This window comes from Vollenhovia emeryi, unplaced genomic scaffold (assembly GCF_000949405.1).
Source record: "Vollenhovia emeryi isolate VEMERY1.0 unplaced genomic scaffold, V.emery_V1.0 DF939127.1, whole genome shotgun sequence".
NCBI classification, from domain to species: Eukaryota; Metazoa; Arthropoda; class Insecta; order Hymenoptera; family Formicidae; genus Vollenhovia; species Vollenhovia emeryi.
The window spans coordinates 3,158,769-3,175,279 of NW_011967239.1; the positions used below are offsets into that span (position 1 = coordinate 3,158,769).

Here is a 16,511-nt window from a genome sequence, read left to right on the forward strand (position 1 = left end):
GGTACGTTTAATTAAATTCTTGATGCGAATAAACATAGCTTTTAAAATTTTTGCAGACAGCAAGTGAACCTTTCGCGACGTATTTTTTAATTATTGGGTTGCTTCTATGAAAAACTAATAAATTTCTGAAAGAATTTCGGTCGCACACATCTATTACAACTGCCCACGATAAAGAAGAATCTCTCGAGCGTCTGCCACCCACGTATTTCATTATCATAACTAGTATGTTAACTTCATGAGAAAAAACCAAGTTCCGTCGCCCATCTCGTCGTTTACATATTCATAACTTTACCTAGATAGAGAGTAATTGCCTTGCACGATGTCTTTATCGTAGTAAATCACTTGAAAATTTACTTCACGAGTGTAAATTCAATTTCTAGCAAAATTACTGCGTTTCATTATTACAGAGATTTTTCTCATTTAAATAGCTGCCTATTTTGCGAACCCCGTAAATACAGGCGCCTTCCAATTAATCTACGCTTTTTTTCTAAATTATCGATACCTATAATTAAAATCGTTACATTATGTAAAAGCGACACTCTCTCTGCTATTAAGTTATTTTTTTATTCAAGTATGTAAATCAAATCTATACGTAACGTGACCGTGACGCGGGCAATCACGTCCCAACGGATCGACATGAACGCGGAATTTATGTAACGTCGTGAAAATCGTCGGAAATGGAAACTCGTCGTTGAGAGGGACAGCGCGATCTTTCAGATCGGAAGAAAGTGTACGCGTATTTACTCGAGACACGCCCGTAATGGAAAATACTCCGATCGCCGCGGATCTCGATTGATCGATTGCGGAAAATCGCATCGGCGCGTCCTCCAAAAACGCAACTTCCTGCGATTAATGGCATAATGGCTCGCATCCGAGAGCCGCGTATTGTTGCTGGCGGCGCAGGTGCACTCGCACCGATAACAGCTCGAACAAACAACGGGCAGATGATGCCGAGCGCGTGTAACTTCTGGAGCACCAGATAACACGGGGAATTTTCGAGTTTATTCGTTGAAAAGCCGCGCGAGAAAAACACCGGACAAAACTGACAGCGAGAGGAAAAATCGGAGGGAAAAAACGTGAGGTCGCAAAATCTGAAAATTTTTTTCCCGCGAGTTACCACGGTCGATCGGCAATCAAAAATTATTCCCTTCCAACTGTAAATAACTTTTAAATCGCATCTCTCGTACTCCGCGTGCGAAGACACTGCGTGAGGAAGACATTAGCAATTCGCGCCGCAAGATGCCGTAATTTATTCTGCAAAAAAGAGCGTACCATCGCGACTTTTCGTACGCGAGCTCTCCACGGCAGCTAGAATGACTCATTCCCCACCGCGTGGCACGATAAGACACGCATAACTACCATGAATTCGTTCCATTCGAGCGATCCTTTTCCTCCTTGAACGCGGCTCCGCTGCTATTACTGTTGTATTGCGTATCAAGACGGGGACTCTCGCATGAAACCGAGAGTTATTAAACTTATCTTCCCGTACGAAAATATACGCATCCCTCTCGTATTCGTGTCTCGGCAAAGTAAATAAGAAATTATTTGTGCGATACTATAATGCATTCCCCATTAAAAAAATTAACTGTGACAGTCGAAACGTCGCAATTCCGTTAGAGATTGATAATATCCTTTTCATCTATCGCCAACTAATAAGTGTTGCGTACAAAATTAAGCGAGACCTCACACCTTTATCATCGCGACCCTGGAACACTCGCGATCGACATGCAAGAATTATAAAACGATATGTCAGATTTACGGCGGCGCCGGATAAGATTAGGCACGGCTCGATCGTCGAACGAGCGAGTTTTCGCGTTCAAATCGCCGAGGTTTTCACGGCTGGCCGACGGAATCGGGCGGGATACGACGTTACGAGGGACACGCGAGAAAGCATCGTGTCGAGTATTGTTGGGCCGAGAGTGCAACAATCGTGGAGACTACGATAACGATATCAACGAGAACGGGAGATAGGGGAGATTACCGGGAGGAATGATGTCTCCAGCGAAGGAGAGAGTAAACCCAACGAAACAAACTGTACAAGTCTCTCTTCTCGTGTTCTCACGTAAATACGGGAGGATCGTCACAAGTCGTTTCGCAATTACATCGCTTAATTAGGTATTTTACACGAATAATCCCATTTCGCACCTGCATCTAGAACAACACGTGTCATTTCAAGTGCTAAAATAATGAGACTTTAAGATACACGAATGTTCCGCATTAGATGAATATTAGTCTGTATTATGCAAGCTTTCTCACCTTGTAACGTATAGCTTAGTTTCTTAATTTGATTTTTATCAAACATCTCTTCAATATTTCTCCGCAACGCTCGCCTATTTACGAGTTAACTCTCGGGAAAGAAAATAATAGTTTAAATACTTTATCGAAAGTATTTTCTTACTAATTGATTATTCTTTGCGTGGCTCAAGACGGATATAAATACCTTTAAATTGAAGCCATCAAACTGCGATGATGTATTTAAAAACTAACAATAATCCCGTTATGTATTCTTATACCGTTGCCAATTCCCGACAAAACCAAATTTTCGAGCGATGTTCAAGGGTTAAACGAAGTGGATAAACTGCGGCTTACCGGCGTCCGCCTCTATATAAATGAGTTATTAACTGGACAACGTATATCAGTGAGATATTAATAACGCACACGTCGGCACTTATCTCATCTCCATCTGTCGGCCGAATGATAGAGTCGCAGATTTAAAATAGCGATTTGCCAAATGTCGAGTCCAGCCGTTTTTTAAATTCTGAGGTCAAGTATGACGATGATCTAATCCCCTCTGCATTGCAGTTACTTGGAAATGCATTAAACGCGCAAACATGGAAAATGTTGGCGTCGAAATATTTACCTCTCGTCAACAGTGTAATGCATCTTAATTGTAAATTTTCACACTTGGCTCATTTTCACGCAACGAGGGAAACTACACGAGAATAAACGTTTGTTTCTTACTCAGCTTTGCGTTTTATATAATAAAATTAAGTTAAGGGATAAAATTTCTCTAAAAAATAACTACGACACATACTTTAGAATTTTTTTCTGTTGCCTGATGAGATTCACATACGATCGAAACGTTTGACTTGCTCAATTCTATTACAGGGTGTCCAGCAAACTCAATGAAAAAAATTCCCTGACTTTTCAGGTTTTCCAGGAGCCGGAATTAATTTTTCCCTGACCGTTTAGTGCAACTTTTTTCAAGATGCATATTTTGCGTACATCTGTATGGTAAATCAAGTAAATGTTAAGTAACGAAGTCCTTGAAATATTTTTCTCAGAAAACAAAAGTCCGGAATTTAAAAAGATAAAAATTTAAATTAAAGCAATTATACCATCTATGTATAATACACTGTGTAATAGGAACGAACATATCATTACAAACCATTCAAACAACTTGTGATACCGTACGTAATCATATATGATGCTTTCGTTTTGCTTAACTGCATTTCGTTTGCAACTTACTAGATAATAATTTACTTAGTGCTGTTTAGTAATTCATCCTTTTTTATAGTTTTGCCTCAGTTGAACACATTGAAATAAAATAACACGACAATAAAAAGATAAATTACCGACAACGCTTATAAATAAATTTATGTCTAGCAAAACAGAAAATTAGTGTACTGAGAGCCAAAGAAAAGTTTTTTTTTCTAAAAACTTTAAATTATTCAGAAAAATTGTGAAACGACGTAAAAAAATCCAGATAAATCGTAAAATTTCCTGACTTTTCCCTGACATTTCCAGATTTCTAAAATTTCCCGACGTCTCCCGGTTTTCCAGATTTCCCTGACCACTGGACACCCTGTATTAAACATTAAATCTAATATTACATTCGCACCTAACACCTGGCGTTTGGCTCTTATTGCCCCTTTCTGCTTATTAACTTAGATTTTTGTTGTTTCTTTTCCAAAGAGATAACAAATATTAACGAAACTACTCCGACTACTGGAATATCCTCTAATTAGTCTAATTACAGCGGATTTATCCAAGCACGGTGAAAAAAATGGCGCTTTTAGCTGGTCAGTCATTACACGCGATCGGAAGCAGGAAATATCAAACGGCAATTTTTATTGTCGTGCATAGGTCGTGAGTCCGTCCGTTGGCACGTGCAAATCAGTAAGGCTTCCGCTTATTCAGCATGATTCAATCACATTTCATTCATCCCCGTAGTACGATTACATTCGTGAAATACTCTTGTGACTTCGAGAAGCGACGCGATGCCGACTCGTTTTAAACACGTGCCGAGGTGATATAATCACATATTATTTCAAAACACAAAGATAAGACAGAAAGAATACGTTGACATACAATGATTACCATTAAACAACGTTTAAGAATCATTAATAACGCACACGGAAGTCGACTTCTTTTCGACCGCATGATTGGAGATAAAAAAGCGAAAGTTCCAAATTCCTTAGGATCGAGTTAATATTATTTCCATTTCAATACGATAGTTATACACGACTGTTAATGAGTCCCTTTCTAGAAAAGCGATGTTACCGGCGTGAATGTCGAACAGTTGAGGCCTCTTTTCCACGATGCCGATTGATTTTCTCGAAACGCGGTATAGCTTCACTTTTCTTTTAGATTCATGTCATCTTCACCTCGCACGTGATTTTTGCCAGTTTGTGAAAAATATAATTAAGGTCAGAGAGAATAAACAAAAAGTTAAAGTTAAACATCCAATTGAGTGAAGGAGAATGATACTGACAAAGTATAATATTAATAAAAAAATATGCCAAAGGAGGGGGGAAGGGACGAGACCTTTCTCGATGCGTTGGAATGACGGCGCTCGTATGTTCCGTCAATTGAACCCGTCTCGTATTTCAGAGAACGCGATAGGGGTTATTCACATTCCATTCGCGTAATAAACGCGCTTGCGACGCGTTACCTGCTAATTAAAACCGCCGCGACAAGTCGAAGCCGACTCTCGATCGCGATACTTCGTATTTTATAATACACCACGCGGTGTACTCTCGCTGCGTTGACGCGATTATTATTAATTGCCGCTTGGGAGTCGAAAAATCGGTAATTCGCTCGCGCAACTCACGACGGATAACGCGAGCCAACGTCACTGGCGACTTGTAACAACAAACGAATGTGATTCAGTGGCCTAGAAATAAAAGAAAGGATCTGTCACGAATACAGGCACGTTCGTCCTTCGGCCACTCCGTCCTCCAAGTCGTAACCCAATCAACTGTCCTTGTTCGAAGATATCGAGTGCGCCGAGAGTAATTTTATTATATGCAAAATGGGGGAAAATGATCGGCGAAGGAAAGAATACGAACGTTGGCCTATGTAAACGACGAAACGAGTCTCCTTCATATTTTTGTCCCACTGCTCGCGAGCAAATACAGATGTTACCAACGACGCCGGTGGCATCATCGGCTCAGTTTAAGTAGCGTTTACTCGAGTATTCACGTAGGCGCGACGAGTGTGTTGTAAGAAGCGCAAAAATTTCGTTGCCGATAACAACACAGAAGGATGGCGATGATAACTCGAGGTAGTGGCGTTACTATTTACCGAGCGGCAATTTCTGCCAATTAACCCCTTTGTCCCCAATCGGGTTTAGCGGAATTAATAGTCACGAGACGGATTTATCACGAATAACGTTATTTCATTTTAATAATGTCGTAAACTCACGTTAAGAAATAAGGCCCTTACAAGGAATTTACAGGGGGGGGGGAGTCCTTTAATCCCTACTCTGGGAGAAAAAGACAGCAACCCATTTTGGGTCCCGCAATTAGTAATCGAATTATTCGGATTGTTCGTAACTACTCTGGGAAAAAATTTGACCGTTCTTTTTGCAGTTAAGCAACTTAACATTTCGGTTAGTGCCTCTTAAGTGAAAATTATCTTTGCGTTACTGAATATCGACAGAACTAATTGAGAGAATTGATTAGTATCACTTTAAAATCTTGGCTATAGATAGAATAGCTCATTGCGATTTTTAGTACAATTCGTAAAGGATTAGAGTCACGAATAATCCAAATACTTCGATTATTAAATGCGGGCCTCAAAATGGGTTGCTGTCTTTTTTTTCCCCCAGAGTACGGGAAATGAACGGGGAAATATCAGACGGTGGCGAGATCGAAAGATTGTGCACGCGATTTATGTCATAAGGAAGAGCACGGCGTCGAAGATGATCATTTCCACAGAAACAGGATGAAAAATATGGCTTTTAAACGATGATTGATTAGAAATAGTGTTATAACCGCCTTGCAATCCTGTACGTATTAAAATTTTTATTGTACGTTTAGCCTTGAATTTAGATGCGCAACACTTTTAATATAAATGGCTATAATAAATTACTTAGAAATCCGTTGCTGCGTGTGCAAACTGAAAATCGCAGTAAACTTTTATTTTAACACTTCTATAGATCTGCGCCGCTATACGTGTCTTATTTATAATCGAACCTGTTGACCTATTTATACTAAATAATCCGAGTACTAATCGGATCATCATTTTACGGGTATTTTAGAGAATACGCGTTAAAAAAAATCTCATTGACGCCTAACTTTCGCGGAGTATGACGGTGACTCACCTGAATTACCATAAGTAATTCCTTTATCTCACGATCGAGGCTGCATCTTTCCGCGTAACTGATAATAATGAAAGAAGACGTGACGCGTCGCGCGGTGAGAAATCAGCGCGTGATAATCGCGCGGCACGATTGGACGGCGGGAAAAAATCGCGATTTCTCGTTTTATTAGTCAGCTGACGGTACGGGCAAAAGAGTCGCGTCATCGCCGAGAGAGGATACATCGATGGGGAAAATGAGGTAGACGGTCATTACGTTGCTTGCGTAACCGTTTCCCCGTTTGAAAAAAAAAAGACCGATTTTGACGATCCGACCTTAAATCATTTCCTGCCTCGCGTCATTAACTTTGCTCGATAATCCACGTAAAACGCGCGACTCGGTACACGCGTTTCTTATCGTCGTAACGCCGTGATTACCGCAGTGCAAATCGCGGCAGAACCGATTACGATCGTAAAAATATTTATGAACCTGATCTCCGCGCGGCCGTAAATATCAAACGAGTATCGTATCATGTAAATTAAACTCGCGTGAAATAAATATAATATTTAGGAGGATTGCAAAGTTCGTCGTACGAGTGTGAATTAACGCGAGATAAAATATTAATTTTACATGACAATACATTAAACTCGCGTTAAATAAATATAATATCTGAGATTATGAGGTTCGTACGAAAAGTTGATAATAAAATATTAATTTTACATGGCAATACATTAAACTCGCGTAAAATAAATATAATATCCGAGATTATAAAGTTTGTACAAATGCGAATTGAAGGATAATTGAAATAAAATATGAGTGCACGAGACAATGAATGTTCGCGCGCGCCGAACTAGAAAAATTAGAAAAAAACCTAAGGAAAATAAGCACAGCGAATGGTTCATTTTATACAGTTACTGTTACACGATGATTTTCATGTCTCGCGTGAAATAAACATAATATTCAGGATTGCAAAGTTCGTCGTGCGAGTGCGAATTAAAGCGAGATAGACTATTAATTTTACACGACAATATATTAAACTCGCGTGAAATAAATGTAATATTTAGGATTGCAAAGTTCGCCGTGCGAGTGCGAATTAAAGCGAGATAAAATATTAATTTTACATGACAATACGTTAAACTCGCGTAAAATAAATATAATATCCGAGATTATAAAGTTTGTACAAATGTGAATTGAAGGATAATTGAAATAAAATATGAGTGCACGAGACAATGAATGTTCGCGCGCGCCGAACTAGAAAAATTAGAAAAAAACCTAAGGAAAATAAGCACAGCGAATGGTTCATTTTATACAGTTACTGTTACACGATGATTTTCATGTCTCGCGTGAAATAAACATAATATTCAGGATTGCAAAGTTCGTCGTGCGAGTGCGAATTAAAGCGAGATAGACTATTAATTTTACACGACAATATATTAAACTCGCGTGAAATAAATGTAATATTTAGGATTGCAAAGTTCGCCGTGCGAGTGCGAATTAAAGCGAGATAAAATATTAATTTTACATGACAATACGTTAAACTCGCGTAAAATAAATATAATATCCGAGATTATGAAGTTTGTACAAATGCGAATTGAAGGATAATTGAAATAAAATATGAGTGCACGAGACAATGAATGTTCGCGCGCGCGCGAACTAGAAAAGATTAGAAAAAAATTCTGAGGAAAATAAGCAGAGCGGACGGTTCGTTTTATGCAGTTACTGTTACACGATCGATCTTCATATCGCGAGTTTTGCCGAGGAGGGAAAGCAAGAGCAAATCTCCTTTGTGCCTTTCTATGTACGTCAAATTTCTATTCCGGCAACTTTTACTGCAACACATCGATCATCGAAATGGCTACAAGAACAGAGCGACGACAAGACCGTTCCGTTTCAGAAATAACTAATTACGACGCGATGACGTGTGTGCATTCAATAGCGCGCACCTGCTTGCATTTTATAAAAACCTTATAACGCGCCGCGAGGCTTGAACGTTGCACCACGTGAAAAACAATGCGTCTGTTTAACAAATAATTGTCAGAGCTCGGTGTACAATTCTAAAAACGTTCGAGATAAATACACAATAACGCGTAAAGTAAACGCGAGCAAACATTTCCCGACGTTCCGCGGGGAATAATTTGGGTCGCGAAATTTTGCTGGAGGGCAACGTCTCGTGTCAACCTAATCGCAATTTGCCTCGTGAACAGACAGGCAGGGATGCCTGGGCACTTCCGTAACGTATTCTACGAGAATACGTTGCACAATTATAGAATAAATCACAGAAATGTCGAGGCATTCCTGCCCGCGTACGCACCTACTGTTACACAGCTGCTGAGGTCGTTCGTCGATTACTCGATGGCGACGTATCGCTGCACGCGTCGCATGCGTGGCAGACACTTTCTAGCCTGGACGTAAACACGAGAGAGCCCGGCGGCGGCGGCGGCGGCGACCAATTCAACAGGTGGACCGGCGGCGCGACGCGGATGAATTCCACGCGAATGCCACGGATTCCTTCGGCACGGGCGCGTCTCCTCCCGGGACTTTCGCGGCCGAAGAAAACGCCGCTCGACCGACGCGCGTTCGCCTTTAACACGCGCCAAGCCACTTTTCTCTTTCTCTCTCTCTCTCTCTCTCTCTCTCTCCGATTCGCCTGAATTTACCCCGCACGTGTTCACCGGAGAGCAAAGCGAGACTAAAGCAACAGGTTGCGGTGCCCGCTTCATCTTCTTCCCCCGATTGTTTTTAGGTCGAAGACACGAGGAACGCATCTCTATGCTCTCCGTTGCGGGTCTTAGGGCTATCGCACACAAAGTTGCGCAGCTGCAAGTGCATGAAAACCGTTTAAACCAATAAACATCGAGCATTGCTTTAAACGGTTTTCATGCTACGCACGTGCAGCTGTGCAATTTTGTGTGCGACGGCCCTTAGGTGCTTTTTCTTAAACCGCCCGCGGCGCAATTCGCACTGTCTCCAACGCGCCGAGTTTCGACGTGAATTTGCATTCGTTCAAAGGTATCGTCCGCGATTTGCAAACGAGCTCAATGCCGCGCGTCGCTCGTGCGTCTCGAATTCCAATATATGCACCGTAGTTCCGCGCGTTTATTCTGTTAATAACAATCGCCTCCTCTCGAGAGAGCATCTCGAGTTCCACGAGGGGTTTTTTTTCCCATCGTACACGCGCCGTCGGGAAGAAAAGCAACTCGGTCAGCATCGCGCACACACGTTTTGCGACAATACACTTGTTTGCCGTTAGTAAAAACCAGCAAATCCCGAGATAAACTCAAGTCCAGCGACTCGTCACTCGAATCGTTAAGACTACACAGTGCGCGCTCGCGTTTTCTCACCGGTACACTTTTTCTCGCGCCGTTTCGCATTCGATCAGGCCGTGCATCGAGCTTCTCGAAATCGACCGTAATTTTCCGTTGGAAACGACAGGGCGTCGTGCAACGCGGACTAACCGAAATCCCCAGGCGGCCCGCCGTCGAGCTACACTTAATTTTTTTTATCGGTCCGCGCGAGATAATCAACTGTCGCTCGCGAATCTCGATTAAACGAACGGCAATCTATTCGGGCGCACTATCGGCTCAACTTTTGTCGAAATTGTTAAAAAACAAAGACACACAAACAAACGAGACGGGCGAAGAAGAAAGAAGCCTCGCTCACCTCGTCGATGGAGCAGTTGCTGCCGTCGGAGCGGTCCTCCACGCTGTTGGGATTCCTCTCCGGCGTCTTGATCACCTTGACGTTCGACATGCCGCCCTTGATGACGACGTTGTTCTCCCTGAAGTAATCGTCCGCCTCCTGGTCGACCACCAGCAGCTTGGTCTCGCTCGGGAACGCCTTGATCCGCTCGACCACCTGGTTGTGGGTCTCGTTCGCGATGTCGATCTCGTTAACCTCGATTATCCGGTCGCCCTGGCGCAGGCCGGCCGCCTGGCTCGGCGAGCCGTCGTCCACCTTGCCGATGAACTGGCCGTTCTTGCCCTTCTGCGCGTGCAAATTGAATCCGTAGCCGTTAAAGTCGTCCCACTTGACGATGTGGCAGAGCCGGGCGCACGGCACCTTATCGTCCTTGAAGGAGGACATCGCGTCACCGCGGTCGGTCTCACTCTCGACCGGCGAGGAAGGGGGCGAGGGGGGGGGGGACAACGAACGTGAATCCGCGCCGGGTCCGCCGCCGGGCAACACCACCGCACTGCACCGTGGAGAGCGCGAGACGCGAGCGAGTCGAGAGACGAAACGAGAAAGAATGGGCCCCGCGCGAGCACCGGAGAGAGAGACGCGCGCGCGAACACGCTCGCACGACGGTTAACGTATGTTTGCGCGGCGTACAACTGTTCGGCGGCGGCGGCGGCGATCGCGATCGCGCGGGCACGAGAAGCGCCGAAGGTCGCCGAAGTGTCGCGAGCGGGGCCGCTCAGCCTCGAGTCTCCGATGTCCGCCGACGAGCGTCGAACCGAGCCGATCGCGCACCGACGGAATTATCCATGATTTTCGATGAATCTTCGTCCCCCCCTGCCTCTACCGCCTTTTCGTTATCGCGTCCTCCGCGCAACCCAAGTCGGCGAACTGAATCTTCCTTCCTTCCTTCCCTCGACGGTTTTGGTCCTGCCGTAAAATTTGAATCGCGCGAGGCGCGTCGCGTCCCTTCCGACTCGCAACTTCGCCACGTAAGGTTCACTCGACACGCGCGATTCACACGTACTCCAGTCGGGGAAATTGGGCCTGTGGCGGTTCCTCGGACAGAAAGGAATGCAAGCGCCGACGCGCGGAATTACCGAAGCGCGAGACGCGGCACACGACGAGCGAAGGTGAACGCCGAGTCTCGACTGTCGCGCGGCAGACGCGCCAAGCTCCGCGGTTTAGGGGATTATCGATCGGTTTCGATGAATCTTCGTCCCCCTCGCTTCTCCCGTTCTCTCGCCACCAACCGCCTTTTCGTTGTCGCGTCCCTCGCGCAACCCAAGTCAGCGAACCGAATCTTTCTTCCTTCGACGTTTCAGTCTTGCCGCAAACTGACTTGCGCGTCGCGTCTCTTCCGACTTGCACCTCGCCACGTAAAGTTCACTTGAACACGCGCGACTCGCGTTTATTTCGATCGGAGATATTGGGCCTACGACAGGTTTCTTGCGAGCAGAATGCAAGCGCCGGCACGCGGAATTACCGAAGCGCGAGGCGGAACAACGAGCGAAGGTGAACGCCGAGTCTCGACTGTCGCCCGGCGTCGATTCCGCGCCGAGGGAATCGTCCATTATTTTCGATGAATCTACGTCCTCCTCGTTTCTCCCGTTCTCTCGCCTCCACCCGCCTTTTCGTTGTCGCGTCCCTCGCGCAACCCAAGCCGGCGAACAACGTAGTTAAAGTTACAAAAAAGTTGAAATCTCAACTGTCGGACGTGAGAAACGATCCACTTGAGACGAGGTTGAACGACGAGGGCGCCACGCTTATTGTTAGTTCCGTAAAAACCTCTGGCCTGCCAAAAGCTCAATACTCTACCTTGCAAAGGAAGATCTAGCAGCGATAGGGAAAAGATAAAACAGGAGAGACGCGCCAGGAAGAAGCAGGAAAATGTCTATGCAAGCGGCTTTTGCTAAAAATCCTAGCCAGGTTCACGTCAAGAACCTTCATCGCGGTCTTGGGACTTGGAGGATCTCGGGCGAGATCGCGGCTGCGCTCCCCGTCCGACCAGACGCCTCTCCATCCACCGGCGGCCGCTCCAAGTAGTGCCGCGCGGCTGCCTTGCCTGCCGCTTTTATACCCCAGGCAGCCCCAGGCTCCCCACCGCCAGCGCTCCAGCCAATGAGGGCAGAGTGGCTCACTGCACGCCGCTTTTATACCCCAGGCTCCCCACCGCCGGCGCTCCAGCCAATGAGTGCGGCGCGGTTCCCTCGCGTGCCGCATATATACCCGGGCTCCCCACCGCCGGCGCTCCAGCCAATGACTGCGGCGCGCCGCTGCGCCGAACGTCGATTGGTCGGCGCTAGGTGACGGCTAAGAGTATAAATAGCGGCGCGCACGAGTTCCGTCGTTCAGACGGCAGGAGCAGCGCGGACGAGCAGGGCGGCAGGGCCACAGATGGGAACTTGGAAGCTCCGCTAGGCAGCCGGGCGAGTGGAGGGGGCAGGACAGGTTTGGCGCTCGACGCTCGGCCGGCGTCAAGCAGTTGGAAGAAGATAGCGCCAGGCGCTTCCTCCCCCCTGTCTCCTTCACGCGACTGACTGCCTGACAGAGCTAAGGCCGCTTTCGGAGAGATTCTATTTAGCGCTATGAGCGTGCTCTGTTCTTGTTACTTGCAAAAGTTTAACAAGGACGGAGTACGCTCAGCGCTAAATAGCGTCTCTCCGAACGCGGTCTAAGTTTGTATCTATGCGTAAGACTCGGTCTTACGGTTTTACCTCGATACAGCGTTAGCTTCTTTCTTTTTGGCGGCAAGGTTCACTGAATTCCCGGCCGCGACAGTATGGACTACGAAATAGAACTTGTGCTTTGAGGTATGGTTTCAAAAACTCGTAAAATTCTTCGAAATGCCACCTTGTCCCACGGTCACATGATTTTCAGGATAGATTGAAAAACGTTTGCCGTCGCTGGATCCCCTTAAAACTGAAAGATCGATAGCTGCAGGATTTGCAAAGTTCTCGATCGCGCGTAAACTTGATCTCGCTTCGTCCATTCGAGAGACACGCGAATCCGTCGCGCCGCGATCAATAATACCGAATCTTTATCCCGCTATAATTTTTATGTCTTGACGCAATTAATAATTGCGAGTTCTCACTATATAATAATTTCGAGTTTATATGACTTTAATTACGAATTTTCGTGATGTCTAAACGGAATTAACAGAATTCCTGTCAGCTACGCGACACCGACCAACCACCACCGTGGCAGAACGCGGAATAGCTGCCTGTTTACCTATAGTGAAAATCAATAGAACCACTACGCCGTTATTTCTCATTATTCAACCGTCGAAATTTTTTACTCGGCTGTTTACATCGAGCCGCGCCGCGCGCCAAGGTCCGGAGGACGTTCCGTGCTTCGCACTATTATTCGGGCAGTCGGCACGTACGCATCGCCACGAGGCGATGTACGCGATTATTTCTCGCGCAATTAAGGCTGATGGCAGAGAACGATCCGTAAACGCTTAAGACTGTCTTATCGTTAGTCGTAGACGTAAAGAACGTGCTTCTAGCATCGTGGACACAGACTTTAAGATAGGACGAAGAGAAACTTAAGTCGTACACAATAGACTTTCTTAGGCTTATTCTACAATGGACGCAAACCGCAAGACGCTAAGCCGCAACGCGAGAAATCGCCCACAGACGGCCCTGTTTAAAATATTAAATAGAATATCGTCAGATGACGTTGGATCGCATGCAGTTTCAATGTAAATCACTAAGATTCTTCTCGATAACGGGTGACAGGACGCCGAAGCAAATGCCACGGGACAATGTGCGCGATCGAGCTCTTCGATTCCGCAGGACCGCGAGACGTTCTCTTCGTTTCTCGGAGCGTGTACTTGACGCGAGATACGGAAGCTGACCGCCGTCTACCGTTCGCCCTCGCTTTTCCTTGGACGTAAATGGAGTGGACGAGAGTCGCGAGTGTGTCGAATGTGAAAATTTTCCGAGTGAGTTTATTTGAAATAAATACATCGAAGTGATATTCAACTCGCGTCACGAGCATCAATTCTGTATCTTATAATATAGTGAAAATGCTAAAAGTAAGCGGCTTTGTCTCTTTCTAAGGGGACAGTTGGACAGAATCGACCCTGTGGACTCGACTCGTAGCACCAGGAATCGCCGACGTGTTGGTTCGCTAGAGGATCGTTGTGGAGCGCCGTGGACACGGAGCGCACCGATCTCCCGCATCGACGGGCCGTCGCAACGCACTCGACGCAAAATCGCAGCAAGTTTAACATTGTTTATCGAGTTTAGGAATTGCGTAGACTCGTAGACTCGACACTCGCACCACCGAGACTTAGCGTAAGGCTGATGGCAGAGAACAATCCGTAAACGCTTAAGACTGTTTCAGTCGTAGACGTAGGGCAAGGCAGCGAGAAACGTAAGTCGTATACAATAGCCTTTCACGACTTACGCTTCTCTCTGCCTTGCCCTACGTCTACGACTGAGACAGTCTTAAGCGTTTGTTCTCTGCCATCAGCCTAAGTCTCGCGAGAAAATCTCCGGCGGGAATGTTCAGCGCCGTGTCGTCGCGCGCCGCGGGTAACCGAGTTCAGTTTTAATTCGTATCTTCTCGAAACAAGTGCAGAATTTTCACGCGTGACGCGCGGCGAGAGAAATCGCCCCGTCGAACGCCCGCATTCAGTTCTATTTCTCGCGACACGTGTGAAGTTCGCCCCGCGTATCTTCGAGTCCTTCCCGCCGGAACGTTCCCCCCATTTCGCGCGACGCCGCCGAGCGGCTCGTTTCCCGTGTGCTATCATGTCTCTCTCTCTCTTTCTCTCTCTTGTTCTCGTTGCAATAAAGTTGATTAACGCCGGGGAGTGCCGTGTCGCGCGTTACTTCGGCAATTAGTGCGCGCGATCGTAATTAGCTCCTAATGATATCCGATAAAGGCGGAGCAATCTTGTACAAAGATGAGAATGCTTAAGTCATTTTCTAACGAGACTATCGCCAGATAGTCATAAAATAAACATAAATTGTGTCATCGGACAAGAGATATTATGCAATTGTATTCAATGAATTGTGTGTTCGACGAATGTACTGATTTGGCATTTTTTTCCGCGAAACGTGGACAAATGATGGTCGCGTGACGATCGTAATGCGTTATGCAATCGCATCGGCGTAATTTCTTCGATTTAAGCGCGTACTATTGCACCACGATAAAAGAGTTGTAAAATCGCGAAACCGCGATAAAGTGACGCGACGATAAAAGTGGGCGTACCACCACGCGAAGGAAATTCTTTCGTGCGAGGCGCAATTAGACGTCAAAGAGTTAAGCCATCGACACACGATACTATTTTTCCTAATTGACTTCTTGCGAGCGCCAATAAAGTTGCAGAGTCTTAAGCCAAAGGCTTACGAAAGCCAGTCAGGATTTAGCCTTAAGTCACCTGATCTAAAACTCTGCACACCTTCAGAAATTTCTGTTACTGAGACAAAAAATATTGTTGACGCATTTATATTTCTCGCAACCTCATTTAGTATAAAAATAAGACAATCTCAAAATAAAATCAATAATTCTTATTCTCCTCTATCGAATTAGAAAAGATTAATTTACTATATTGAGACAAGAGTAACTTGTATAAATGTAAGTTTATATATTCTTGAGTTTAGAATAAATTGTTCCTCCATCTTGCAACGCACCAAGTTAGCACGACGATATTCGACAAAAGACGATACATACTATCATTTTATTCTAGATTTTAGAAGTTTTCATTTAAAATTAAAATATTCCTTTCTCAGATTATACAGGGTGTACTAAAACCACCGGAGGTCCTCTTAATGACAGATTCTTTAGAACATTTCCAGACGAAAATCCTAATACAAAAGTGTCGAGGCTATAATAGTTTTTAAATTAGAAGCGATTTTTTTCCACAAATGATAGGACTGAAATTTCGCGCGCTCAGGCACGGCGAAATGACAAGTGATATTGTAAATTTATACAATAAACATAACATCATGAAAAGAGCGATATTCATAGGATCACTTATATCACTTGTCATTTCGCCGTGCCTGAGCGCGCGAAATTTCAGCCCTGTCACACTCTAAATAATAAGTGTTTGAAATTCAAACACTTTCGTTGTCGCCGTTTTCAAGATGTTTATTAGTGTTTGAAATTTCAAACACCACCAAATACCAAACATTTATAAATGTTTGAAATTTCAAACACTAATAAACATCTTGAAAACGGCGACAACGAAAGTGTTTCAATTTCAAACACTTATTATTTAGAGTGTGGTGAAAATGTGTCGTGCTGATGAGCAGATCTACCACAAATTGGCAATCCGGCACTACGCGACACGCACGCGGGC

General features: G+C 45.2%; 1 protein-coding gene and 1 long non-coding RNA gene across 2 annotated transcripts in view; one reads left to right on the plus strand and one right to left on the minus strand.

The window, feature by feature from the left end:
• LOC105568895 (Na(+)/H(+) exchange regulatory cofactor NHE-RF2) overlaps positions 1-11,743 on the minus strand; it is a 15,827-nt gene extending 4,084 nt beyond the window's left edge. The window contains exon 1 of the mRNA XM_012024912.1: positions 10,184-11,743. Within this exon, the coding sequence (XP_011880302.1) occupies positions 10,184-10,606 (423 nt within the window). The 5' untranslated portion in view covers positions 10,607-11,743. The remainder of the gene's footprint in view (positions 1-10,183) is intronic.
• An 852-nt stretch (positions 11,744-12,595) lies between these two features.
• Positions 12,596-14,382, plus strand: LOC105568894. Its single transcript, XR_001009455.1, has 3 exons — positions 12,596-13,011; positions 13,939-14,144; positions 14,263-14,382. It is a non-coding gene; the product is annotated as an uncharacterized LOC105568894 (long non-coding RNA).
• The last annotated feature ends 2,129 nt before the right edge of the window (positions 14,383-16,511 follow it).